Source organism: Colletotrichum aenigma, assembly GCF_013390185.1.
Source record: "Colletotrichum aenigma strain Cg56 chromosome Unknown KSG_Cg56_contig04, whole genome shotgun sequence".
In the NCBI taxonomy this organism is placed as follows: Eukaryota; Fungi; Ascomycota; class Sordariomycetes; order Glomerellales; family Glomerellaceae; genus Colletotrichum; species Colletotrichum aenigma.
In genome coordinates this window covers 4067175-4091278 of record NW_023500910.1, presented here as the reverse complement: position 1 = coordinate 4091278, position 24104 = coordinate 4067175, and the positions used below count along the sequence as shown (strand labels likewise).

Here is a 24104-nt window from a genome sequence, read left to right as displayed (position 1 = left end):
CTTGACTTGGTCTGTGCTGGCTTTCGGAACATACAACTTCCATATCCGAGATTCCGCCAGGGCCCACGGCGGCTCGAGCACGGGCCAGGCCAGTATCTCCCCCGTCACGGTGGACCTCGCCGAACCAGGTGACTCTCTAGTGCCAATGATTAACAATGCCAATCGAGATCGTCATACGCAGCTTTCGACTTCAGAGCTGAAGCCATTCAGCTACATCTTAGGCAGACGTGTTTTTCTCTTCTCGAGACCATAGGCTCTTGAATATACACGACATTTTTCAATCTACGGAAGCATCATTCAATCAAGGACACTTCAATTCAACATGTGTCAAAAAATAGCCCATTGAAGAACGCCATTCCCAACGCTGAAAAGCGAACAGACAGAAGCCTCCCAACGCAATATCGTACAAACAATGTTTCCCGCCGGTCGTTTCCCATAATTCCAACTCAGCTAGCCCGATTACCTCCCCTGCATCCCACGTCCATCTCCCAGAACCCCGGGAAGACGCTCGCATGCATGTCTCAGTTACACCACACACATCCCATCCCATGCTTCACCAGCGCGCTTCCTCCTCGCGGCTGATAATCGCACCCCAAATATTTTCCTCCTCCTCGGCCTGATACCCAGAGTTCTCGCCAATAATGGTGAGGGTGCCATACAACGTCATCTTTTTGCATCTTCTACATCGCGACACCGTCAGCATTACGATCACTGTCGTGCTCCACGAAAAAGAAAGGGGGCATCTGTGACTGACAGGAAGCCATTGATCGTCGTGTTGCCATAAATCTCGAGCTCCTTGGCCTCGCATGTGCCGGTAACTCTCAACTTTCCGAAGCCTTTGACCTTGTCACTGGACCATCCTCATTAGCTTCCAGTCAGTCAAGTGCTTGAACCCGGTCGTATTGCTTACCCGACAGACATGTACCCCGCCACATTGATGTTGCCATAGGCCTTCATCTTGCCCCTTGCAAATTCATCAGCACCCAAAATTTTCCAACCCAAATTCTCCGAGGGACTTACTCGCAGGACAGATTTCCATTGACCTCGATCCCTCCATACGCCTCCACTTTATCCCGGACGTCAAAGTCCCCGTTGAACGTGAGATTACCCCCCGACCTCACCGACCCAGCAACCTCGATGGGTCCCTGGAGCGTGATCTCGCCCTCGCTCTTGATGGACTTGGACTTGAGCACCGTCTGCTTGGGCGTCCCCGGGTCCGCAGTGGTTGGCGCCGTCGTCGACGAGGAAGCATAGTAGCTGTCCGTCCCCGCCGGTGATGCGTACTGCTCTTCGTAGTTGTGTTCTCGCGTGCTCTCCTGGCCTTTCCTGGACGACTTCTTGGATCTGGAAGAAGACATTGGGAGAACCAATAGACACGCAGCAGCAAATGCAGAATAATGTTGAGAATAATGCTCCGTGAAAGAAGATTACGATGCCCATTCTAAATCTCATCTCTATTCGAGGAGATCCCAAACTCATATATGGAGATCCCCAAGTCCCCACGCTCCTCAAGAACGCCGTCCTCGAAGAAAGGTCATCGATATCGCACCGGCAAACGCCTCAGCCGCATCATACAACCCAAGAACAAGCACGCAAAGCTGAACACTCCAGGTTGCATCCAACGCAATTCCACTCTCCTCTCCCCCCGCGAACCCCAGCAAGAGTCAACCTCGACCATTCCCACCTCCGCGCAGAACATGACCGGTCACCACCAGAAGCAAGGGCCCTAAAGCACCAGATAGGCATACGATCGACCGTCATGCAACGTCGAACAGGCATACTCACCTGCGCTAAGATGTGCATGTCCCAAGAAATGCAAGGCAAATCATCGTCACCACCATCCCAAGAAACAAACACCATGACCCCGGCTGCACATCACCGCCTTGCGCCGGGCAAATCATTCCGCCCTCACCCACGCCTCCCCAAGCGCGGCAGACGCCGGAACAAGCATCCATCCCGTTCGTGACCATGACCATGTCCGCGCCCCCATGAACACCTGAACACAGTCCTCTCCATAGTCTCAGTTCATCACCAATACCCGGGAAACAGAAACCCTGGGCAGTTCCCTCCCCGAACCCCGGTGGGACCCGCAAAAAGAAAGCCTGACAAGAAACACAGTCCAAGTAACCCGCCTTTCGGTATCAAGCCCTGCACAAATCATCCCGACCCGGCCTCCTCGGTCACCAGGAGGAGGGGAGGGCGCAGCCTCGCCTGCACCCTTACAAAGAAAAGCATGCCCAATGTCCGACCACCTCGCTACATCAACCAACGAAGAAAAAGTGAGCTCGCCTCATCAAAACATGCATTGATTAAGAGCGGGCAGAAAAAGGGTGCCTCAGCTGTGTTCTCCGCCCATGTCGCGTAGACACCGCAGCAAAGCCCGAATGAATTGCTCCTTCTTTCCAGGCTGCCAGGCTCTTGCGTCGTCGCGTTCCTGGGCTCGTCTACCACCACCACTACCCCCCACCCTTTCAGCCCTACGTCGGCTGCCCGACCACTCAACTCAATTCCTCCTCCAGCCGGTCCCCAACCAGGCGCCAGAGACATTTTCCCGCTAGCGCGCTGCACAGAGCCGATTGATATGGACTAGCCTCCAGCTCTATTGTCCAGGCGAGGCTGACTGGGGGTTCATCATGACCGGCACGTCGCCCCCGAAAGGGCAAGATCGTAGCGACGAGACCAGTGTATGCCCAGGTTTGCTGCATTCAAAACCGGTTTCTGGGAGCCCACACCGAGACACAGCTTTTGAAGAGATATTGAGTTGTGCATTACTCAAGATAGATACGAGAGAGAGAAAAGGAAAAGCAAAAAAGCAGAAATGGTATACAGAAGCTTGATGACTGACGGAGCAAGGCGCAACATCCATGTTGTGCACCTTTCGCAGTCCCCGTGGTCCGTCCCAAACAGATGGCCAGCCTCCTCTTCTGCCCGTTACAAAGCTGCAAAAAGCAGCTCGCAGTAAACCCGCCCATGGCTGATGACGAGTTGCCCGACAAACTCCTCTTGAACCCAAAAGCAATTCCCAAGTCTGCCCCGCCAAGCTGGCCGTCCTCCTAGTTTACAGTACAAAGTGAGGCAAACTCTCCCCACACTTATGCCTCTCCGCCACCGACGAAGCCGAGGCCGACGCCTGTGAGGAATGCAGCAGCAACCCAGGCACCGGCGTAAAGGGCAGCACCATAAGACTCAACGCCGTTGACCGTCATGAAAGTCTGCAAGTATGTGTTGACACCCGTCAAGATCATAGCCACCGTGGTGCGGAAAATGACGACCTTTGCACGTGTGGTGTAGCCCCACAGGTTCCAAGCCAGGGTCTCGCCCAACGTAGCCGTGGCGGGGTCGAACTCCTCCAGCTTACCATCCTCCGTGGTCTTGCCGGTCGCCACAAATGGTGTGAAGATGTAGGTCTTCGCGGCGATACCGAAAGCCAATGTAACAGGAAGCGTGGCCACGAAGTTGGAACCGTAGGCGGGCTCCAAGGTGGGCAGGCCCTTGAAGTACATCACCAGTGCCGTCGGCAGATACGTCTTGTACGAGACGAAGAGGGTGGCGCTGTAGGTGGCCGCCGCGAGGACGGTGGTGAAGATGGTGATCGAGACGTCGGAAAGGAGTTCGCGGTTGGCGACGTTCTTAGCGCCGGCGTGCGCGCCCGACAGAGGCCTAAGGAGCTGGAATGGTACAAAGGTGGAAAGCATCTCGATGCCCAGCGCCGAAATTGCGGTGGCAGGGCTGATTTTGTAGAAAGTTGCAATGAGGTAAACCTAAACATAACTTCTCGTCAGTACGCCGAAAAGCTTGATTCGGATGTCTCCGAACCACCGTCCACGACGAGATTGAACATACCGGTGGACCATGCGCGAGCAAGTTGAGCGCAGCGAGATCGTAGCTGTCGAAGTTGCCGAACCAGCCCAAAGCAAGCTCGAATCTGTCCAAAACAACCCATATCAGTAAACGCGCATTCAATGCGGTTATCGCGTGGCCAGTCGCTGATGGAGCTCTCGCGAGCTCAGGACAACTCACATTCTCCATCCAGCCAGTGTCGCGACTTCTCCCCAGGTATCAAGGCTCTTGGAGATGCCTGCCAGCTCTCCGCGACTCCACTCGCTGAGGAAACTGTAGCACAAGCTCGAAATGCTGAAGCTCAGGACTGCGACGAGGGGGAACTGTAGCGCGGTAGGCAGGTGCGAGCGCTGCCGTCTAGGGTGCTGGTGGTCGCGATCCCTTTCGCTGATCTGCTCTGTGATCTCCTCCTTCGTTGTGACATCCGTCGCATCCTTGACGACGCCGAGCGCTTCGAGCTGTCCATCAGGCGCGGTGGCCAGGGTCTCGAGGTTGCTCGCGACAGGTTCGACCGCGCGAGTCTTGGTCTCGTCAACGTCGATGTCGATGTCTTCGACGGGCCGTGAGGCAGCTCTTCTCCTGAGAGTAGGCATTGTGATTTGTTTTTTGGTATGTTGTGTGGAGGTGTTGTGAGTGAGTGTCTGCTTCGAAGAGCCGATTAAAAGGAGTAAGTGCACCTAGCGATGCGCCCAGCAAGAGGGGTAGAGGAAAGGAAAAATCGGGCGATAGCACGATAAGACGACGCGAAGCGCAGCTACCGTTTGCGACTTGCGACAGAATGAGCTCAAGAAGGTAAGAGGGAGAAAAAAGTGAGACCTTCCTCTCCCACCAATACGGGTAATCGTGGCCTATGATGTTGACGAGTGGAGAAGAAAGCTGTGCCTGCGGGTAAGGTGACGTCGCCGGGGAAACATCAGCTAGAGGAAGGTGGTGAACGCGAAGGACGCTGAAAGGGCCCGCAATGGCTGATTGCCTTAGGTAAGGCAGCTAGGTTGGAGGCCTTGACAGCTGGCACTAGCTGGCAGCCAGCCCGGGGCAGCTGGACCGTCATGCTTGTTGTCGCTGCTGCCACTGTCTGCTCATTCCCCATACCGCCGGCCCCCGAACGACCGCCGTGCTTCCGCCCACTGCAGCACCCCAAACTCCACAGCGAGCGGGTGCTCGCAAGGATCGAATTTTACTTGCTCCGTTTATTCGATCCGTATGTTGCAGAGTTTTCTCTTCTCTGCTTTTTTTCCTCCTCTCCTGCATGCTTTCATCATCTTCCTCGCCAACCTAGAAACATAAAATACCCAATTGCCTCCCTCGCGTTTCGGGCCAAAACATTTCCTCTCTCTCTAACGCTCTGTTCCATCAGCCTCCCGTGTGCTTGCCTGGGTGCCTGTGTGATCTTCGAAGCTTGATGAGCTCACATGCAAATCTTCGCCTTCGGGAGCAAAGCTCCGGGGATGCTGCCTGGCTAAGTTTGTTGCTGGCTTGAGCCTGCCAACCTGCCGCATCAATCCAGCCAACCATCGCCATGGTAAACAAGAGCCACCGACTACAGCCAGTCATTTATTGCCAACCATCTCCGTCATCAAGGCCAAACAGGTCACAACTTGCACATGCCGATTTTTGAGCTTTTTTTCTCTTTATTTCTTATGCTGGCGTCAAACCGATCCAAAGAGCTTGCGGCCATTCGTGTGGACATCGCACTCGTTTGTATCGTAAGATCCATCAGTGTGATAGTTTGGGCGTTCGCTCGACGCCTTCTCCGTCTCTCACTTTAACCTCGTGGAGATGCAATCTCGATCTCCTTCCCCCCGGCGCCCAACGCCTTGCTCCCCCTCCCATGGCCTCGCCATGATGATGCAAGATCGGGCCCTCCACTCCTTGGTGCTGAGAGATCGGCGGCGGAGACAGAACCACCTCATTTACAGGGTTTAGCAAATGGTGGTACAAATGAAACATTCCTCCCCTCGTCTTCCCCTCGCGGTCATGAACTCATATCCTCAGATATCGTCGGCATCAACGGTCGATGGCAGAAGCGCTACTCTTCCATCCGTCCGAAAACGCCATCGTCGTCCTCGTCGCTTCGAGATCGAGATCGACGGTCAAAGTCGTCATCGTCCATGACACTGTCGTTGTCCTCCATCTTGACATCGGCGCCGCGAACTTCACCGCGAGTGAAGCTCTCGGGCTGTCTGCTGGGGAAGCTGCTGAGGAATCCTGCGCTGAATCCTGCGCTGAAGCCACCACTGAACCCTGCACTGGAGAATGATGCGGCTTGATCGAGGTATTGCGCCGGCAGAGGAGGCACGGGAGGAGCATCAGCGGGAACACCCACCGGGCGCCCGTTGTTGCTGTTGAAACTGCAGCTCAGGAGCTCGACGGCAGCCGCAAGGTCACGGTCTTCTTGACCAGTAGCATTCCTTCCTGACGACGGTGGTCGCTGGTCCTGGCTGTTGTGGCGGAAGTGGGAGGAGATTCCTTTGTCATGGGGCATGCTGCCCGTCACGAGTGGGTTGGTAGAAGGCGCAGATTGATACGACCGACCGAATCCGCTTCCAGAGCCAAATCTCTTCGCGAACGAACGATCCGACGAAGCAAAACCTTCCAATTGAGGCGGAGGAGTGGTATCAGCCGAGCTGTGCCTTTCGTCCGAGTATCCAGATGCCGCCGGAGAGGCAGACTCTTGGTCACTGGGGAAATCCTTGGCAGAATCCGGGGGCGTGGCCGCGTCGGCGTCGGCCTCGTCCTTACCATGGTTCATTGTCAGAAGGACAGATGCTGCCTCGAGTAGTTGCACTTGTTGGTGCTTAGAGATGAGGAGCTTGGAAGTCAAAGACCACTCGGGAGTGTGTTCCCACCTGACCAGAGAATGAGTCAACGGACGCCCGATTACTACATTGATGATACCAGGTCCGTCGTTCGGATCTCGAAACCCGGGACAGGAACTGGAGAACGGGGATGCGGGGGAATGGGGAAGGGAACGAACAAATGCTTGGTCAGGCAACTGCTGTGCTTGTATCCCTTTCCGCAAGTCTCGCACTTGAGCTCAACGCGGTTGAACTTCCTGCTGCCCTCCTTGACGAGAGGCTGGCCATCGCTAGCGCGACGCATGCGAGCCTTTTGCGTGTTATTTTCACCCTCGTCGCCCGATGCGTTATTCGGTTCGTCCTCAATTGCGTTCTCGTTGACGTCCATCTTGCCGTCCAAGTGGAACTTCTGCGTTGGCAGGCTCGCTGGGGGAGAAGGTAGGCTCCCGACGATTGCGGCGCGAGCGGCAGCGCTCTTCGATGCCGTGTTACGGCGAGAGCTCACGGCAATAGGCGTGACCTTATCCCCTCCGACTTCTCTGATCGCCGCTGCCATGGCTGCCGCGTTCGCAGCAGTGTTCGTCATGGACTTTCGGCGGGTGACACGGTGGTTGGCATTGAGGGCGCCGCTGAGGATGGAGTGGGAGTTGGTACGCGAGTGGGATTGTCGGGTGGTAAGTCCGGAAGAAGAGGCAGACGAGAGCGACGGACGGTGCTGGTTCAATGGCCTCGTGGTCTGCTGCATTTCCTGAAGACGGTCGACGAGTAATCAGCACGAGAGACTGGGTTGCGGATGCGTGATAGGAGCGAGCTAGGCAGGGCAGGGCATGGGGTAGAATCCCGAAGTCGGGCATACTTTTGAGGAGGCCATTGCCGACTACCGATGCTGATCAGGTTCGACGCGGGTGGTCGAACACTTTGTGACTCGCAAAATATCGTAGAAACGTAGTCGTTTGTAGAAACGGTGGTGTTTTGGTGGTGGTGTTGGACGGTGTTAGACGAGTAGGCAGGTGATGAGTGAGTCGCAAAGGCAAGCCTCCGGACGCAAGAAATAATATTATTTTGGGGAGGAGCAGCAATTCAGCAGGGGTGTGTCTGTGGGCGGGTGTGCCTAGTAGCTCCGAGCTGGGCCAGCCGACAGCATGTGGTGGGAGGTGGTGGTGGTACTGGTAGTGGTGGTATTGAACGGTTAAGGGTGTCTTCCTTTGGAGGGGGCTCTAGGGGGGTTAGTCGACTGATGATCAACAGGGCTTTCGAGGTCCAGGCCGGCTTCAACTTTTTTGTTCTTGTGCTGTGTTCTGTGTTGCTTTGTTTTGTATGGACGGAAGCTGAGTGAGAGCAAAAGTTGTGGGCTCGAGACAGAGGACGTTTGGAAGAGGGACCCAAAAAGTCCAGCGATGGGCGAAACAGACCAGACAGCCCTTTCCCAAGTTGAGAATGAAAGAGAAGCGCTGGTCGGGGACGAGGATCTGTCTTCATTGGCCGCTTTAGCAACAAGATCACTAGGATGAAGGTGCCAGAAGGAGGGATGGAGGGGAGGGGCACAGTCTCCTCTCTCTGTCTCTCTCCCGCCGTCTGTCTCCTGCTCTGCGTCTCTTCGTCTCTCGCTCTGCCCACGACACTCCCTCCCACGTCCTCATTGCTCACCTTTCGCCATACTGTGCTTTGTACCGCCGTAGAGCGCCGCCAGACAGCGAAAGAGGAGAGGAAGGGTGGAGGGATGTGGTGGTGGACTGGGGCTGGGGGTGGGCCGCGGAAAAGGGGGCGTAGACTTTGGAGTTTGGTTGGAGAGTGGAAGAAGTGTCCATGGGTGGGCAACCGGGGCGGGCACGGTATGGATGGTGAAGTGAAGGTGCCTCTTGCCCACTTCCACCTTGCGCAGCCGCAGGAGGAGAGAGAAGGTGCCCAGTGCCAATTGCAGTCCCACAGTGTAAGGTACTTCGTACCAGCCGCCAGGCCTGGGCTGCCAGGTAGCACCACGCGCTCGCTCCGGTGGTGGGAAGTGGACGACGACGCTGTGGACAGCGGACGGGCGCCAGGAACAAGGAGCATGGAGCATGGCCCGTGGTGTGTCCTTGTCCCCTCTGGGCTTGCCCTGGGCCGCCGCTGGACCAGCGATGGTCGGCCTCCCGAGCGATTGCTGTGTCCGTAAGGCGCCGGTGCGGCGGGGAAAGGTCACTCGCAGAGGGGTGAGCTGATCAATCTTGGGAAACCAGTCCATTCAGACCCAGGCCCAAGTTGCAGTCCCCCGTCCCCATGTTCAGTCCAGCCAGATCCATCAACCAATCCTTGCTGATTCAAGCCCGATAGCGTGCCTGGGTTGCATGTCGTAAATAGCAATGGGCAATTTTATGTCCGGCACTTTCATCCTCTCGAAGCTGATGTGCTCGAAGCGATGGTTCTGAAAAAGACTGCCTACAGCAGTTAGTTATTGCGAGCCTCGTTCAGCAGAGTTGCTCGTGCAGGCGGTAGAGACGAACCCGGGTTAGGTGTAAGCGTTGGATGTCTTTGGAGAGAGAGGCATCCACCGTCAGCGCAAAGCCAAACGTAATGAGATGCCCCAGCAAAGGACCGCCGTTCTTTGTTGGTATGGTGCCTCGCCCGTCTCACTCCAAAAGATGGTGGACTCGTCGTGCCTTGCTCTGCCCGGACAAAGGTGGCTTAATTTGGCTCGGGTGGCCCATTCTTCTCTAGTCAATTCCCCTCGCCGTGCTCTCGTCTGAAGTGAGAAAAGGTAGTGTTGTGCCAGCCTTTTTTTCTTTTTTTCTTCTTCTACTCATTGGGGTTGATTTGACGAAAGATGCTGTTCGCGAGGGAACCCAGTGGAATGATTGAGAGGATGGGTTCAGGAAATGCCATGTCTGGGGTTCAAGCGAGAGGCTCGTCGTTAAGCAAAGTGGCATGTTTCGGCGACCGCCAGACGCTTAGTTGCGTTGCACCCCACGACAGCTTCTCTCCCCTGCCTGCTGGCCTGACAACTCCATCAGGTACCCGTAGGTGTATCCGTCCAACCTCAACCGGAAGTCCATCCTTTGCTCCCGGGCGCGGCCAGGAGTCTGGAGATGGAGCATTGGTCGCCTCCGTTTCTCAATTAAATGGAGAAGTGGCTCCTCTTCGGATCAGGAACGAGAGTTAGAGGACGCGGGGAGAAACGCAGTAGCAGCATCCATAGCTCTGCCGTGTTTTGGTTTCGATGCTTTGCCATGCCATGGCCTGCCTTGCCATGTTGTCCATGCCGCGTTGTGCTGTGCGAGCTTCAAGGTTGTGAGCTGTGTGAGCTGTGCGCAATGCGCTGTATTGTGCTGTGCCGTGGACGAATGAGGGGTAGCAGGCCGGACGAGAGACAGGAAACTTGGGGAAGGTGGAATAAGAAAGCGCTGCGTGTCTGCAAAGTACAGATATTGAAACTCGGATGGATGATGTGCAGCGTTTCTTCAATTGCCGTGTGTGCCTTGACATCGGCTCGGGTAGACATTGAGACAGAGAGCTCTTTCCTGAGTTGGTTTCTGTTGCTGTCAACGTACGTGTTCTCTGGCTTCCACTTCTCCATCACCTCCTGCCAATCAATTGAGTTGAGTGGTGGTAAGAACCGGAGATCTCAGCAGGCCGCAGAGAACACCAAAAGAAACAATAAAGAAAACAAAATTCCCCGACGGTTCTGTTGATCGTTGATCACACGGGAGCCAAGCTAGAGACAGTTCTTCGACGGCGCTGTTGGGCTGATCAGCATTGGGGAAGCTCGCTCTGGGTACCTAGGTGCTCGCACTAAAATTATGCTGCTGGAGAAGCAGGAACCAGTTCTTGCACAGTGCAGAGCCATTGGTTAAGATGCAGAAAGATACCTCGCCCTGCCCTCCTCAGAGAAACCACATGCCCATCAGTGCTACAGTCACGCCCCCAGTGCAGACTACAGTGTTAACTCGGAGGCACGGTGATTGGACACTGTGTGGCGATGGCTGACAGCGCTCCTGCGACCGCACAGTGGGGACAGTGTACGGATACCTGGGGAAAGTCCGTCCGTATTGAGAGAGGCAGTGACGTAGTTGCTTCCGACTGTACAAACACGGACCAGGTCTCAAAGTCTCCATTCTTGTCAGATCAGGGGCAGCAGGTGCAGTTCCATGTTGAGCGGAAAGCACGGTGGAAAGCAAGGGGAAAGAAATGCCTCTTGTCGAGGAAAGAAAAAAAAAGACCAGATAAAAAAAAAAAGCGGTACACAGTTGAATTGCAGAGTGCGACAGCAACTGCGACGATGGAGAGAGAACCACTGGCCAATTGGTAGGGTATTACTGACTATCCGTACCTACTGCCACCACACCACCCACACGCCCCTCCTCTATCTCTTCCCCTCTTCCTTGTCACTTCACTTCAGGTTGTCTTTCCAATCCCACTCCTTGCCCAGCTCGTCCCCCATCCTGCCTTAGGTAAGGGCATCGCAGTCCAGCCAAACCCCCAGCGACGATGTGCTAATCGTGCCCCCAAGAGGATGGCCGGGCGCGGGCTCTGCACTTGGCGACCTTTCCGCCTGGGGCTGCCACACCTAATCCCTCCTCACCATCACCACCTCCAACCACCAAGACGTTCTGGTCCAATGCAGGCCCCTCCCGGTGACCACAAATCACAGGACTCACCCGCTGGGACGGTCTGCCTGAAGTTATCCAGCTTGTTGGTTGCCGTTGGGGCGGCCAGGAGCGAATCCGATGAAGAGGCTGCCCGAGCTTGAGGCTTTCTGACGCTGCTGTGCTGGCTGGCGCGTCAGTCAACGCCGCCGCCCCCGTCGTCGTATGTATATGTACGCACTTTCTGATGCATACGATGCGATGCCATGCGATGGCGAATCTTTATGCTCGGCTACGTTACCTCGCCTGTCCCTACCTGCTAATTGTCTCGAATTCGTCAAGCGCACGACTCCCGCAGACCACAGTCGCCTCATTCGTGTCCTTGCTGGCCATGAATCCGCTGATCCCAGAGAACTCTCTTCTGAGGTCTTTACCGCGGCACGCATTACGGATCCCGCAGTCCCGGGAAAACGCTCTATCTCAAGGGCCGTCTCGCTCCCGTCTCGTCATTTCCGTACTAGAGCGCCGCCAGAGCCATTCGGGACGGTCAGCTGCTCCCATCTCCCTTCCATCGGGCACCATGCGGCCTGCTGCTCTGGGCAAGTCGGGTGGGCTTTCGTGGCACTGGCGGCACGCCGCTCCTCCCGTCGGTCGTTGTGCTCTCTCCGATGCAATCCGTCGCTGAAGTTGTCTCTGCCCGCCGCCGCCTCACCGGTCAGAATGGACCACGTTCGCCACTTGACTCTACTTCCCCGGTATCTGCGCTTTTCAGGTGTGGTGTAATATCTAAACAGCGGGCAGGAATTTCACAGGCAATGGGAAGATCGTCAGCGAAGAATTCCTTCCAGCACCGGCCGGCCCGCCAGTAACCGGACCGGACATGGACACGCCACGCCACACTGCAAGCTGGTAACGAAGAGTGAGGGCATGTCTTGCTTGAGTCTTGAAAGCTTTTCGCCTTCTCAATGCACCTAGCATGCAACCAGTGCGTCACTGGGCGCAGCCGTCCAAGTCCAGGCTGGGTTGATCGGAGTTTCAGTTGCCAAAACTGACGCTTTGAATGCATCCAAGACATCTTCGGCGTGTCCCGTTGTTCGGGCTTGAATGTGTCCTCAACGTCGAATGAAGTCTTCTGGTGGCTCGTAATGGAGTCATTCTGCCTGACGTCCAGCAGTTGGACGAGAGAAGAATATGCTCTGACGTCTATTGCTCTGCGGCTCTCTATGGCTTGACGCCAACTTGCCTACTTGCGACCAATCAATACTCGTGACCGTTTTTGTCAATCTTTTGGGTAATGTATACTCTGCCTTGCACTTAGAAACACCTTCACCGGGCGGCAACTTTATACCAAGGGATGATGGCAACTAGTCCTCTTTGATTCCAGGAGAAAAGAGCACGCATCTTGGTACAACGCCTTAACTCTTAAATCGACGCTATGTCACCGACAGATGACCTTCTCGCAGAAAACATATTGGTTTGGTCAGACGCCCGAGATTCACTAGGATCTTGTCGGTCTGGTTAAGGGACTTGACTTGCTATTGAGCCCCAGCAAAGCGGTCAAGGTCTCACAAGCGGCTCAACCGCGACTCGACACGCCCTGAACAAGGACTTTGATATTAAGTTGCAAGGACTTGTCTTACGTGGACGGGGCAGACGGCATCGAGGGCAGCCGAGAGAACAGTTGTTCAAAGTTGCATATGGGAATCAACATCACCAATGTCCGATCCACGCAAGAGGCGGATTGGCGCTGCCACAGCTTGCAAGTCGGCATCCATGTTCAGGATCGACAGCTGTTCCGACGAGTTGGACAAACATTACTTCAATCCCTTCCCTTCACACGCACTCGACAAATCATGGCACGCAGACCCATCGGTTTGCACTCCGACAACCTGTCCAAAAGTTTTCAAAAAGTTGGCTCGGGCAGAATAAAAACGCACCAAGGGCAACGCCCCAAGTCGCCCAACAATCGCATACTCCACAGCAGAATGGCCGACTCGATGTCGATCGTCAACTCTATCCCCATTTGTCGGCGCTATTAAACAGGGAGGACCCAGTCCGCCGTGCGGATGAAGAGGAAATTCCTGGGCCGAATCGACGATTGCTCACAAAATTTCAGCAGTGTGGTTCTGTAGGGCAACTCCATGAGACACGAGCGTCAGGGTCATGCCCTGTAGGCGTGCAGCTGCACCCCTCACTCTCTGAACAGTGCCATGCCATCCCGAAGCTGGAAACACCATGCATGAGCTCTCCAATCAAGGCAGGAATTCCCGCCGATCTTTCAGTCGCGCACAATGACTGCACAAACCGTTTGTGCCGGTACGGATAGTGTACGGTCTTCAGAGACTCAACCCTGCTTGTGCAGGAGATAAGGTTTCCCACTGAAGGTGACAGCTTCACGGCCGAAGTCGCGTCTTACAGGAAACGAGACATGGATCAGGAAGATGCCTGTTTCCTCGTAGTCATGGGACCGAGCACGGGAGAGGGCTAGCTGCGCCTCGTCTTACGTGAGTATGGGATTTTCTCTTTTCCCTTCTCTTCGACCGGCATCGGGACGATTATCGTAGAGTCAGCCGTCACCTCTCCATCCCGGTCCGGCCGTAGTTATCATTGCGCGCTGCCATCCCCGCGTCAAATTGACGAGAGCAGGAAACGGCGGAGATACAAGCGGACGAGAGTTCGAAAAGTGGCTAGGGCGATCAGCACGTCTAGCCAGCCCCTCTCGCGGCAGCTGCACATCACCCCTCCAGGCTCCGCAAGATGCGTGTCGCTATCAAGAGCCCTGTCAATGAGTGGGTACATGTCAGGTACCCAGCCGTACCCCAAGGTACTCTCCAAACTGTGCTCGTTATCATTGCGAAACTCGTCGTTGACCTCCCCCTTGTGGCTCAAACTATTGCTTCTCACAGCTTGCTCTCGGCGTACCTGCGTCAGCAAAGCAATCCACGTGGAAGCATACTCCGTTTCCTTGATTTTTGAGCAGCTGCCCTTTGCCCCAGGAGCACACACCGTATTCTGCGGAAGGTTCATCGGGGATGAAGAGAAGGTTTGGGTGCTGGCGCTCCCGTGCGTTCCGCTCCTCCTTCATCGAGGGGGTTGGACCCCTGGATTATTTCTGGATCACATCGTGAGATGCAAAGGGAAAGTTACCCCCCAGCGGCCCTCGGGCAAGGGCGGCGCCGCGCGGGTACCTGATATGATGGTCTTCAATCGCCTCCCTCTTGGTGCGGTCTACGAGCAATGTTGAGCAACGACGTCGTTCTTCATTTTTCTGTCTCAAGGGGCCTTGTCGATGTACCTGTCGATCTCCCTTCAAATATGCCCGAATCCGAACAGAATTCGAGGCTCCTGTCCGAACGTGGGAGGCCCAGGATGAAGGCTCACTGAGGGATGCTCGAACGCGGCGATCGACAGGCGAATGCTGCGTCACATTAACCTCGTCCAATGAACCGCATGCATCTTCCCCTTCGAGAATAGCCAGGACGTCCTAAAAAAGCACAGTTCGTCTAACAAATCTCGGGCAACCGGTCGGCGCGCGGCAACCAGAGGAGGCAATGGAATGTCTTCATTGACGAAGGAATGTTTCTGACTGAAAAAAGAACAAGCCGAAAAATAGAACCGGCTGCGGACACCTATAACGTGGTCGGGGCCTCCCACTCAGCTTTGATTAACCCCGCGGCGCCACACCTGCCAAGGGGTGAACCCGCTAATGACTTTCATTTACAACAAAACCGCACGTCACTCATCGCCGCAGCCAGCAGCCCTTATCAGAGATATCGCCTGCCTAAACAATTCAATAGATTTGTCTGCCTGCGTGGCCATATCTTTCGAATCGCGTTTCTTTTCTCCGTACATCGCGCAGGCGTCAGACGTTCAGAGCCAGATTTAATTAGACACAAGATACCCACTGACTATCGCCATGTCTGACGTATTCCGAAAGGTCGGCCGAGGCGGGGCAGGCAACTTTTACTCGAAAAAGGACGTCGAGGACGTTGAAAAGGCCAAGCCAGAGGTATGCAAAGCTTCTAGATCAATGTTGTGCAACTTCAAATTGTCACAACGACTGCAGGCATGTTCGAAAGAAGACATTGGCTCACGAGGTGCCTATGACAGGACGTCGAGGCTCAGAAGGACGCTGCTGCCGCCGCCACCACCACCAGTCCGACATCGCCCTCTAACGGATCAGCCTACGCCCGCGCCGGCCGTGGTGGGGCTGGCAACTTTTATGATCACTCTTCGCTGCCGGATACCAAACAGCAAGAGGAGGCCGCGGGCAAGACACAAGCGGCGGTGAACGCCAGCTTGGCGCGGTCCGCGAGGGGCGCTACTGGGCGGGGCGGCGCGGGCAACTACGGTGACTCGACGGTGCCCGGGAGCGAGACGGCCGAGGACGAGGTCAAGCGCAAAGAGGCGCTGGAGAAGAAGATCATCGAGGATGTCGAGGCGGGGCTTCCCATGCCGCCCAAGACGTATTATCATCAATCCACAAAGGAGAGCAAGGAGGTCGCGTGAAGGCTGCTGAAGGAGTAAGAGTTATAGGGCGTCGTTTTTGAGGCAGGGTTTTCGGTCGCAGAAGGCCTGCGGCTTGGAGTTCTGGGGGAAAACTTTGTACAACATCTACAGTATTGATACCCGCGACGCTCGCTTTGGGCGCATCACTTCCACTTCGGCTTGGATGACGTTGACGGTAGTAGATGTGGACTTTTCGCATTTGGATATCTATGTTCCCTGACCTTGGAAAAGGCACTCATGCTGTGAACCAGCTGCCAATCCTCGGGACAGCTTAGACAAAGCGCCCGCTAGCCCCTGGCAAAACATGAAGCCATCATGCGGCGTCTGCAGCTGTGCAGGCTGCAACAGCTCGGCATCAGAGGGCGGAAAGCAAAGGCGGCGACTGAGAATGATGGACCGTTCTGACCCGAAAACTTTTCTTCTTGGTATTCCTCAGAGCCACCAACGCCGTCGATGCTATACCGCCTTGTATACCTGAACGCCAGAAACCCAAAAAGTCACCCCCTACCCTCCTCGTCGAGGAGAAGAGGGAAATAGGGGTTCCTCGATTAGCATTTTTTGTCTTTGTCTCGCTCATTTTCTCTTTCTCCCAGCCCGCTTAATCCTCCATCTCAACATCGTCGCCCTCCTCGTCATCGTCACCCTCCTCGTCATCCCACTCCTCGTCGCCCTCCTGCATGACGCCCTCCCTCTCCTCGACGACGTCTCCGTCGACGGTAACGCGCTGCCTGACCTTCTCCTTTCCGAACACCTTGCCGGCCCTGTTCTTGGACAGCACGCGGCCCTCGGCCTCGATGGCGGCGATCTCCTCCTCGGTGGCGCCCTCCGCGGCGAGGCGCTTCTTCTCGGAGCCGCGCAGGCGGGGGAGGAGGTGCTCGTTCTCGGCGACGAGCTTGCGGGCGGCGGCGATCTCGCGCTCGCGCTTGCCCTGCATGCGCTTCTTGTAGAAGACGCGCTCGCGGCGGGCGCGGATCTCGGAGACGCGCTCCATGGCCTTGAGCGTCTTGGCCATGAGGTCGCGGTCGTAGCGGACGGGCACGTTGCGGCGCGCGCCGAACTGCAGCGTGCTGTCGACCGTCATCTCCTTGTGCGCCGAGGCGCGGTACGCCTTTGTCCACTTGAGCTTGCGGGGGTTGCGCTTCATCTTGAACTGTTGGTGAGGCGGTTCGGGTTAGCTGGTTGTCTCCTGTGTGGCTTCCTGTGTTGCTTCCGCTTCGAGGTTTTCGAGGGGCAAAGGTCGGGCGGCTTAGAGACGTACGTTCTTGTGGCACTTGCTGCGGCAGAAGCGGAAGACCTTGGCATCGTTGCGGACGAAGGTGATACCCTTGCTGGGGTATGCAGGGCGACTGCAAAAGTAGCAGGTTTCGATTCTGGAAGCATTGTTAGTAGCTTGAAACTTTGATGATACCAGCACTTCTTTCTTGCAAGAAAGACGGGAATGATGCAGACGTACCTCATTGTGAGGACGTAGATACCTCACCGGGTATCACGGGCTCGAATCTGTCGGAAAAAGGGAGGGGAAGAGATTTGGGTGGGTAGGATGTTGACGCTTCCTCTCGTTCAGCGGAAGGCGGTGATCGAAATGGCCTTGGGGATCTCCAAACCTTCAGGAAATTTTTTAGAAATTTTTTGGCCCGGCCTTATCGATTGGATGGTGGGGCGAACTATGCGATAAGATTAGAGTGCATCCCGACCTCCACCAGCACCTCAAGGACAAGAAAAAAAGAGACACGGAACAACCGACATTCCGATCAAAGGCCGACCCGCCCTGACTTGACTGAACAAAGTGCACGGGCCATCTCCGGCGCATCACGGGCTTGGTGGACGGCGAACTTTGGAGGGAAAAAAAAGCTCCCACCTCATCCAGCATCTTCTTCCGCGATCCGCTTTTGCCCGCACCTTGTACCAACACCACACGTATATACTCAACCATGGCTTCTGTTCTCGCTATCGGAACTGGCGCTGCTGTCGCGGCCTTCCTGGTACGCTTCTCTGCTTGTGTGGACCTTCTCATCAGTTGCAGGCAACTAACAATTCTGCGTGCAGGGCCGAGCTGGACTTGTCGCATGGCGCCGATCTCGCGGCGGCGTGGGCGCGATGGGCAAGGCTTTCTACAAGGGCGGATTCGAGCCCAAGATGAACAAGCGCGAGGCCTGCCTTGTCCTCTCTCTGTCGTAAGTTCGATCCTACAGCAAGTTCGTCCAAGATTCGGGGAAGGCTGACTGAATGTCACTTGCAGGGAGTCCGGCGTCACCCGCGACAAGATCCGCAAGCAGCACCGCACCCTGATGCTGCTCAACCACCCCGACCGTGGCGGAAGCCCGTACCTTGCGACCAAGGTGAACGAGGCGAAGGAGTTGCTTGAGAAGACAACGTCTTGAGACTGTGCCCCGTGAGGGGATACCGGCGGTGGTGACGTGTATAACATGGACGACGACGAACCCGACAATGATTATGTGTGGCAGAAGGCTCTGCTGGCGGTGGAATGTATAACAGACTAGTCGTTCTTCATAGCGGCGGCGTTTTAAGGATGGACCCGAGGGTTTATTGAAAAATGGGGACTCGGCTTTTGGCCTGGCCTTTGCGGATTAGAAAGGGGGAGTAACTGTTGGACCAGATATTTAATGGCAGGAGGCCAAATCGTCTCTCTTCTCTACTACTTTAAACTTGTCCCGGTTGTTGGCTTGGGTTTTCTAAGGTGCAAATCTTGCTTGAGTTTTGAAGGTTCTTGTGAGGATCCCATCTTCAAACCCTCGTGGTCTTGGAGTGAGACTGAATAGGGTTCCTCAGCTTCAGGAGCTGTATATCTCATTTGGCAAACGGAATGGAGCCCCAGTCATCAGGAACCCAAGTCGAACAACATTCATGGAGAATGACCAGGGACAAAGGCAGAGATCGGAGCAAATGCCGCAAGTACAGCAAAATGGGAGCTTCCTGTACATGTGTCGTCTTTCACCTGGCATCTTTCACTGCTCTTGATTGATCCTGCTGCAGTTAGTCTCCTAATGAAGGCTGAATCACTTGCATCGTGACAAAGAACATCAATTGATGTGTGAGAAGACATCCTGTGGGCTCCTCATACTTTTCAGGCACTTCTACCTAGTTAACAAGCATGGGTCTCAGTCTTTGTCAAGTTGACCATTCACTTTTCTGTTCAGGAATTACCACTAGGTCAATTCCTGACATGACATGGAAGCCATCATCAAATGGGACCTGTTCGACCCAAGCCTCACCCAATGCCAGTATGCAGTTGATGGACAAACTGTGCATCCCAACTTTGCATAGTAGATGTTGCTTGTGGCATTGATTGCTTCAGCCCAGAATCAAACGAGTATGGTCCCCAGCCGCCATATGCTTGCCGCAAACAGGTATACAAGCATACAACCGATTTACAACATTCGGTTGTAATTCTTTCTATAACAGTACGTCTTTAGTCTGATCTCGCCAGAGAGAGCCCAGCTTCATCGACGGATCGAGGAGTACTCCCCACTTCCTCTCACCTTCTCTACTAGTTCAACGATAGCTTGCTTGATTCAGCTGACCGACCGAAGTGCTTTCGCAACTCACATTCAACTCGAGAAGCAACTTGAATTCAAAACCTCAAATATTCTCTGTTTTACACCTCCAGGAAGGAACTCCCACCCACCTCCTTCCACGATATCTTCACATTAGCAACTAAGCTCACATCCTCACCTGCTTCTTTCACACTCACCCATAAAAAGCCCCTTCTTGACCCTCGACACCATTCACTCTCTTCCTCTCCCACACTACAACGCAAACCAGTTGCACATTCACATTCACATTGACTCTTGCCTGAACCCCTTCATCCTTCTTCTGTAAGATCCTTCCAGTTCTGATATTTTGGCGACCTATTCCCCATACATCACAACTTCTGGACTTCATTCCACCATGGCTACCACACAAACTGACCTCAAGACGCAAGACGTCTTCGTCACCGATGAACCCATCGAAGACTGCAACCTAACCTCCGACCAGCTCGCTGAGCGTATGCAGGAGCTCCTCGGCGAAGGATTCCGCTTCGAGAACCGCACCTACCCCAGCAAATCCGAGGTCATTGAGAAGATCATCCTCGATACCCTCGCACTCGACCGCCAGACCGCTGCTCTCAAGGCCGCCAAGGCAGGCAAGGACCCCAGAACGCAGGGCCAACAGACGGACCACACGAGACCCGTCTACATTCCATCATCCTCCGAGAAGCTATCCACTGAAGAGTACAACAGGCTGATGACAAAGACCTTCCCCAAGTACGAGACCATGAAGCCGGGTGAATGGTCGGAGGAGAACACCAAGTTCGTCGCTTGGGATCTCGTAAAGCGGTACCCTTCGAACTACATTGGCAAGACCAACAGGCCAAAGGTGAGTGCTCCTTCCCTATATTCCTGCAAGGCAAGGACTGGCCCGCTAACTTTATCAGTGTACCCCCTTCTTCAAGAACATGACTGAAGAACACACTTGGGACTTGTAAGTCACCCTCAGGAGACCCTTCCCCGAGAACGAAAGACTAAAAACCTCAGCTTCTACGTGTACCACCCCAAGGCACTCGACCAAGCCCCTTTCATCTTCATCCCCACCGAGCAATTCGACCACTTCCTCGACATTATCAACGCCTCGGTCCAGACGAAGCTGACCATCCCTCCCGGCAAGCCAAGCGAGAAGTTCTACCTCACCTTCGGCTCCTCTTGCACCATCCGTCCCAAGTACATCGGTCGCTCTTCCTCGCACAACGAGTATAAGGCCCTCCAGAATGCGATCCCGGCCCCTGAGGACGAGGACGCCTGCAAGGAAGCGACCGTACATGGAATGGAGTTCCTCCTGGCCAACCTCAGCGCCCATGCCAAGGAGGACCAGCCTAAGAGCAAGAACAAGAAGAGAAAGCAGGAGAAGACACAGAGTCGGGAGGAGAACATCTACGATGCCCAGCTGTACCTCGGCATCCGACCTCTGCCCAGCGTAACCGAGGGCAAGGACAAGAAGGTCAAGGTCGACAAGCCGGTTCCCCATGTCCTGGATAAGGACGTCGTTTTCATGTGCATCGACATAGAGGTCGCTGAGGAGCACCATGGGACCGTCCTGGAGGTCGGCATGACAACTCTCGACACCCGCGACATCGTGGGCGTTCCACCCGGCGAGGTCGGTCGCGACTGGTTCCCCTACATCAAGAGTCGTCACCTCATCACGGAGGACTACAAGCACATTGTCAACAAGAAGTACATCAAGGGTTGCCCTGATCTCTTCGACTTTGGGTAAACCCCCCCGCGAGCCCCCCTTTACTTCGTTCTTCCTGCTGACCAGGGCCATAGTGAGAGCGAGTACCCCAAGCGCAAAGACCTCCGAGACGAGATTCTCAACGCCTTCGCCGAACTCTCCAGTACTGACAAGGACAAACCGCCCCGCAACATCGTCCTCGTCGGCCACGGCCTGAGCTCCGACCTCACATTTATGACCGGCATGGACGTCCACCCTTGGTCCGTCCCCGGCATGATCCGCTGCCTCGACACCAAGGACATGCACCAGGCCTGGCGCGAGGAGACCCAGGGCCGCAGCCTGGTCTTTGTGCTGCAGGACCTCGATATACCATCCAAGAACCTGCACAACGCCGGCAACGATGCCGCGTACACTCTGCGAGCCATGCTCGGCCTCGCCGTCCGGGCCAAGACAGACGAGCAGGCCGCGGCGGAGAAGAAGGTTGTCGTTTCTTGAATTGTGAGATATGCCCTGGTTTAGATTTCTTCTTTCTTTCTTTTCGTTTGCGATGCATGGAAGCTTGGATTGGTGAGAGAAACCGAGTCATTTGACTGGCGGAAAGCTTGAGAACATGGACACAGATAGCCAGGTTCATAGACGGTAGCACAGATTCGATAAGAATCTACAGAATCAACTTGATCATTACAGAACCCAACGCCCGCTTGGACCCTTGCCTTATTTTGACTTCAAAAACTCGTCAGCCTCGTCGCTCGTCACTTTCGACACTTCAGACGCAGACTGGTCGATCAATCCCAGCCTCGACGTCCGAATCTTCCACCACATCTCTCTCCGATCACCGCCCAACTCCCCAGAGAGCATCTTCTTCTTGAGATCTCTCATAAAGTCATTGTAGATACCCGGCTCCTCCATGTCAATCAAGCCCTCCCTCAGCACACCCAAATTCTCCGCGGCGCGAGCATAGTTGGCATCCCCGAAGCTGTCCGTGACGAGCGAGCGCACAATGAAGCCCATCTGCGCCGCGGCGTCCTTGATCTGCGCAATGTCTTCGGCAGTATTGAGAGCCTGCTTGAACTCTGGGATGGCGTTCTCTGGGGAAATCTTGGCGCGTTTAGGCGCGGTGCCGAGGAGGGCGTCGACGTCGAGGCCGGAAAGGGGCTTGATCGTCTCGCGATTGCGCTTGCCCTTTGCTTTGGGAGGCACTTTCTTGACGTCTGCCGTGGTGATGAGGGCTTCGATTGATGATGCGGACTTTTGGACAAGGCCTTCAGGGGGCGCGGCGTAGCGGACGAGGACTGGTGGGACGGGGTCGATTTTGCCTTCTGGATCGACGGCTCGTTGGCGGATTGCTTGATTTAGGCGGTGAATTATGGGGTTATAGGTGTCGTCAATTGCTGCATATTCGGATGGGTTTCTAAGGGGTGTTAGGGATGACACTGAGTTGTGAAGAAAGGGGGACTTACCCCTCATCATCATTGCCAAAACTGCCCAAGTCCATCGAGTCAACATAAATACTCATCGCATCAGTTAGCTCATCGCTAGGGAGCAAACGATGGTTTGTGGTGATCTTTTGCCCGCTGACGGTAATGACCTGGTCGAGGGGTGGGAACTGGTAGCCGCGAACGTCCTCCGCGAATGGGAGAGGGATATCGTAGAGGCATTCCATATCGGGCTCGATGCGGGGCGCAAGGAGTACAAGATGGGGATCCTTCTTCTCTTTGATAACGAGACGAGCGACGGCATAGGATTCTAACTCGTAAAGGGCGTGAATGAGGGACGACAGAGCCAGTTGGGATATCTCGTCAAACTTGCGGCCGACTGTTACGCAGGTCTCGCCCATGTTGAGGAACGGCTCGTACTAGATGTGGTCAGCGCCATGCTTGAGCAAGACAAGGACGGAAATACCTTTTCGCTCGGAATGAAGCCAATGATGGTGAACGTCTTGATAGTCTCGAGCTTGGTGACGTTCCACTCAGACTCGCTAATCGCGACTGCTGTCCGGCCGTACTCGTACCCCTTCGCCAACGCCTCAAACTCGACGTCCCGCTTTCCACCAGGTGCATCAGGGTCATTGACCTTATATGTCCTCGCAGACTTTACAGCAGCAAAGCCAGCTGTCGACTCGACACCTTCCATGGGCTCGGCGTCCATGGTGTGCGTCGATTGCGACGAAGGATCAGCTGACACGACAACCGTGGAGGAGGCTGGTGCCTTGGCAAGCTTGGTCTTGAAGTAGCGCTCGACGTTGATGATGACGGGCGTAGGAGGGATCTTGAGCTCCGGTGGCGGGTCGGCGTGGCCGAGGGTCAGAGGTCCATCGTACGTCTTGTAGGGACGAACGGCCTTGAGGCGAGGGGTGTCAAGCTCGTCAATTGCCTCTGCTATGGTTGCAAATTGGCCATTGTCGCACTTCGATACGAGGTCTTTGAGAACTTCCTCGTTTTGTTTCTGCAATGTGTAAGTGGGTTGCCAGGCCGAGTGAGGCCAGCTACCATACCTTGATTGAAGGCTTGTCCTCCTCCTTGAAGCCGTACTCAGCATCGTCAAAATCCACACCCCTGCTCGTGTTAGTTGACGCTACCGAATGGTGATCATGGCACTCACAAGACAATCAACTCAATCCCGTCAGAGTTGATCTTCTTGGCAATATCATCGACATCGTCCGCATCAATTGGCCCTAGACCGTCCGTGATGAGGTACACCCGGCGCTTGTACTTGAGCTTCTTGGTGAACGTCTGGATCATGTCGACAGCAATCACCACCGCGGAGACTGCATCACCATTCTCCGTGCCACTTGGCTTGATCTCCTCCTTGAGCTCTCTCATGGACGTCAAAGTCATTGGCCCGAGTTCTTGCAACACGGAGATGCTTTCGTAGCCCTCGTCGTCCTGCATGGCATTGCGAGTGTCATCCGTCTTGAGACCGACCACGCCGACGGTCCAGGTCTTGCGCGACGCGGCGACGGTGGTGGAGATCTTGTCCCAGACATAGCGCATGCTCCAGTCAAGATCTGACTCCGTGCGGCCGTTGTGGCAGTCGGCCATCGAGTTGCCAACATCGATGATGTATACGGAAGCCTCCTTGTCCGCCATTTTGGGTGGTTCTTTGAGAAAGGGGTGACGTTATTTCAGAAATCAAACATTAGAGACGAGCAATTGCAAACAAGTCAGGAAGT

The 24104-nt window shown here is 55.1% G+C and overlaps 8 protein-coding genes across 8 annotated transcripts; 3 read left to right on the top strand and 5 right to left on the bottom strand.

Moving 5' to 3' along the window:
• Positions 1-553: 553 nt before the first annotated feature.
• On the bottom strand, positions 554-1358 carry CGCA056_v006936 (uncharacterized protein; the record flags this gene model as incomplete). Its single annotated transcript, XM_037322185.1, has 4 exons — positions 554-680; positions 755-850; positions 911-964; positions 1021-1358. 4 exons carry the CDS (start codon positions 1356-1358, stop codon positions 554-556), a joined length of 615 nt encoding a protein of 204 aa, XP_037178950.1.
• A 1734-nt stretch (positions 1359-3092) lies between these two features.
• On the bottom strand, positions 3093-4433 carry CGCA056_v006935 (uncharacterized protein; the record flags this gene model as incomplete). The annotated part of the gene is made up of 3 exons (XM_037322184.1): positions 3093-3761; positions 3844-3925; positions 4021-4433. The coding sequence occupies 3 exons, from the start codon at positions 4431-4433 to the stop codon at positions 3093-3095; spliced, it is 1164 nt and encodes a 387-aa protein (XP_037178947.1).
• A 1436-nt stretch (positions 4434-5869) lies between these two features.
• Positions 5870-7383, bottom strand: CGCA056_v006934 (uncharacterized protein; the record flags this gene model as incomplete). Its single annotated transcript, XM_037322183.1, has 2 exons — positions 5870-6689; positions 6818-7383. 2 exons carry the CDS (start codon positions 7381-7383, stop codon positions 5870-5872), a joined length of 1386 nt encoding a protein of 461 aa, XP_037178984.1.
• Positions 7384-15113: 7730 nt separating this feature from the next.
• On the top strand, positions 15114-15706 carry CGCA056_v006933 (uncharacterized protein; the record flags this gene model as incomplete). Its single annotated transcript, XM_037322182.1, has 2 exons — positions 15114-15206; positions 15308-15706. 2 exons carry the CDS (start codon positions 15114-15116, stop codon positions 15704-15706), a joined length of 492 nt encoding a protein of 163 aa, XP_037178953.1.
• Positions 15707-16304: 598 nt separating this feature from the next.
• On the bottom strand, positions 16305-17164 carry rlp24 (Ribosome biogenesis protein rlp24; the record flags this gene model as incomplete). Its single annotated transcript, XM_037322181.1, has 3 exons — positions 16305-16856; positions 16965-17076; positions 17160-17164. 3 exons carry the CDS (start codon positions 17162-17164, stop codon positions 16305-16307), a joined length of 669 nt encoding a protein of 222 aa, XP_037180251.1.
• Positions 17165-17637: 473 nt separating this feature from the next.
• pam18 (Mitochondrial import inner membrane translocase subunit tim14) lies at positions 17638-18087 on the top strand (the record flags this gene model as incomplete). The annotated part of the gene is made up of 3 exons (XM_037322180.1): positions 17638-17688; positions 17753-17880; positions 17946-18087. 3 exons carry the CDS (start codon positions 17638-17640, stop codon positions 18085-18087), a joined length of 321 nt encoding a protein of 106 aa, XP_037178951.1.
• Positions 18088-19615: 1528 nt separating this feature from the next.
• Positions 19616-21427, top strand: GFD2 (Good for full DBP5 activity protein 2; the record flags this gene model as incomplete). Its single annotated transcript, XM_037322179.1, has 4 exons — positions 19616-20083; positions 20142-20188; positions 20242-20970; positions 21028-21427. The coding sequence occupies 4 exons, from the start codon at positions 19616-19618 to the stop codon at positions 21425-21427; spliced, it is 1644 nt and encodes a 547-aa protein (XP_037178952.1).
• A 219-nt stretch (positions 21428-21646) lies between these two features.
• On the bottom strand, positions 21647-24021 carry KU80 (ATP-dependent DNA helicase II subunit 2; the record flags this gene model as incomplete). Its single annotated transcript, XM_037322178.1, has 5 exons — positions 21647-22343; positions 22393-22787; positions 22835-23377; positions 23427-23487; positions 23534-24021. The coding sequence occupies 5 exons, from the start codon at positions 24019-24021 to the stop codon at positions 21647-21649; spliced, it is 2184 nt and encodes a 727-aa protein (XP_037179862.1).
• Positions 24022-24104: the final 83 nt, after the last annotated feature.